Genomic DNA, 2,117 nt, shown 5'->3' with positions numbered 1-2,117 from the left:
TCTGTTTACTACAGTCTGTTGATTCATGTTAATGTGGATTTAATTACATTTCAATTAGTGGAAAAAATTACAGGGGCAAATATTAGAAAAAAGTCTAATCAAGCCAAACTTTCGCGACCCCCATGCAGTACCTCTGTGGACCCCCTAGGGGTCGCGGACCCCCTGTTGAAGACCTCTGGTCTAGAGAGAAGCGCCATCTCCTGGTCAGACCCAATAATTCAGTGAAACAATGAAGTCAGAGTAAAAAAAATAGGGGGGGGGTCACTGCAGTGGCGGGAAGTTGGAGGGGATTCTCCTGGGATTTGGAGGGAAGTGGGCTGCCGTTTGACTGGGAAGGGCCATTTTGAATGGCTGCTGCTGTAGTTGTTTCTTGCTGAAAAGCAGGTGGAGTCGATTTCTATCATTTCTCTGAGTTTTTAGTTGAGGAGTTCAGTCTCTGCTCATCCAGGGCTAAATCTATGCAGCCAGAGGCAAAGGTTTCCGCATGTCGGCTCCTTCCGACCACAGCAGGTCTGAAACCCCTTCAGGACTCTGCCTGCCTGACTGCTTTTACAGTGTAAGTCCTGTTTCCTCCTGACGTCCAGTTTTTAAAAAAATTATACCCATAGTGTTCCAGTGGCTGTGAATTCTACAGGTGATTTTCTTTTTTCTCTAAGCTAGCTTCTGTTGGAGGAATGAACACTACGCTCAAACCTGAATGCAGGAAGAGCAACGATTGGCTATCAGTGTCACTAAGGCTGCAGTTACTAGCTGCTGATTGGTGGTCAGCATGTTAGGGCCTGTTTAACAATCAGCAGCGCATTAAAAAAAAGACTGTTCCATGCATTTCAGATCGACGGGCGGGAGAGCAACGTAGAGCTTGCTCCTGTAGATGGTGACACCGCCTCACACGTACTTCGATTTTAACACACAGATAATCACACAAATACCAAGACATTCCAGCAGAACCTGAAAGTTTCAGGATCCTTCAAATAGGCCTGTTAAAGATTCTGCTGACCTCTGACCTTTTCCTGCAGCCTAGCTTCCTTTTAGCGTCCATGGAGTTAAAACCCGTCCCAAAAACAAACCGAAGGTGCTGGCTTTAACTTTTAACACTTTTTAAATGTACAAAATTGAAGAGAATCAAAGAAATCAGAAAATGTTTGAGGATTTCAGATCAAATCTGTTCATGGTGTTTATTTGTTTATTTATGTTGCTGCCAAAGTAATTCCTCTTCTTTACTTTTCATTCTTTGCATTTTAATGGCATGCAGGAAACTTTTATCTTTACAACCTAAAAATATGACAAAAAACATCCTGAAGGTCTGGATGAGTCAAGCTGATGATTTATCTGAAGAATACGGATCTGATAAAAGCTGAAGTCAAAGAGTCTGAGCAGGAAGAGAAGAAGAGAGGCGGACGGACAGGAAGTGATTCATATTTCCTCCTGAGACTTTGGAGCCGGAAGAGACATGAAGAAGGTAACGGGCTCCTGAGCTCCAGATGTTTCCACCGCAGCTGGATAGAGACAGAGACGTCTGTGCCCCCCCCCAAACCCCCCACATGTGAAAACTAGCAGTCAGCTCAAAGAGCTGCTGCTGCTTATTGGGAAGTTCTGCTGATCTCTTCTTCATTGTGAGAAAGCATTAGATAGAAAGCAGCCAATCAGAGCAGAGCAACCGGCTAATAGTTGGGGGAGGGGGGGTTGCAGTTACTTCTTATTTAGTCCAGAGTGTAATTGTTTATCTGAGTGGGTGTGAAATGCTCCATGTGTCTCAGAGAAGCTCAATAATATCGAGCAGCTGCTGAAGCAGGTGGAGGTTCATCACCTCCTCATCTGGGAGGAGGTGAAGCTCTGCAGCTGTAGGTGGCGCTGTGACCACATTTCTGAAGGGTTTGGACTTTTCATCCGAACTAGAAATGATTGAGTTCCTGTTAAACTGTTGTTCTTGTGGCTGGACTCTGCTGGAAAACGCCTGGAAACATCTTGAAGCTGCTCCTCTCCTTCCTGATGCTGTGGAGGAAGGAAGGATGGACTTTGCTTCCTCTTTGGTGGAACCTGGAATCTTCTGGCTTTGAAAACAAAGAGCTGCAGGTTCAAATCCACTGAAGATGTTAGTAAATGCGAGGAGAACCTAA

At 45.0% G+C, this 2,117-nt stretch overlaps 1 protein-coding gene across 1 annotated transcript in view; it reads left to right on the top strand.

Annotated features, from left to right (window-relative positions):
- epha10 (EPH receptor A10) overlaps positions 1 to 1,841 on the top strand; it is a gene marked incomplete at its 3' end in the record, with an annotated part of 40,250 nt that extends 38,409 nt beyond the window's left edge. Inside the window, exon 4 of the mRNA XM_015401144.1 lies at positions 1,758 to 1,841. Coding sequence (XP_015256630.1) covers positions 1,758 to 1,841 — 84 coding nt within the window. The remainder of the gene's footprint in view (positions 1 to 1,757) is intronic.
- Positions 1,842 to 2,117: the final 276 nt, after the last annotated feature.

The sequence above is a fragment of the Cyprinodon variegatus genome, unplaced genomic scaffold (assembly GCF_000732505.1).
Source record: "Cyprinodon variegatus isolate N-32 unplaced genomic scaffold, C_variegatus-1.0 Scaffold1188, whole genome shotgun sequence".
Taxonomy (NCBI): Eukaryota; Metazoa; Chordata; class Actinopteri; order Cyprinodontiformes; family Cyprinodontidae; genus Cyprinodon; species Cyprinodon variegatus.
The sequence above is the reverse complement of the archived record's forward strand: the minus strand, read 5'-3'. Positions and strand labels throughout refer to the sequence as shown.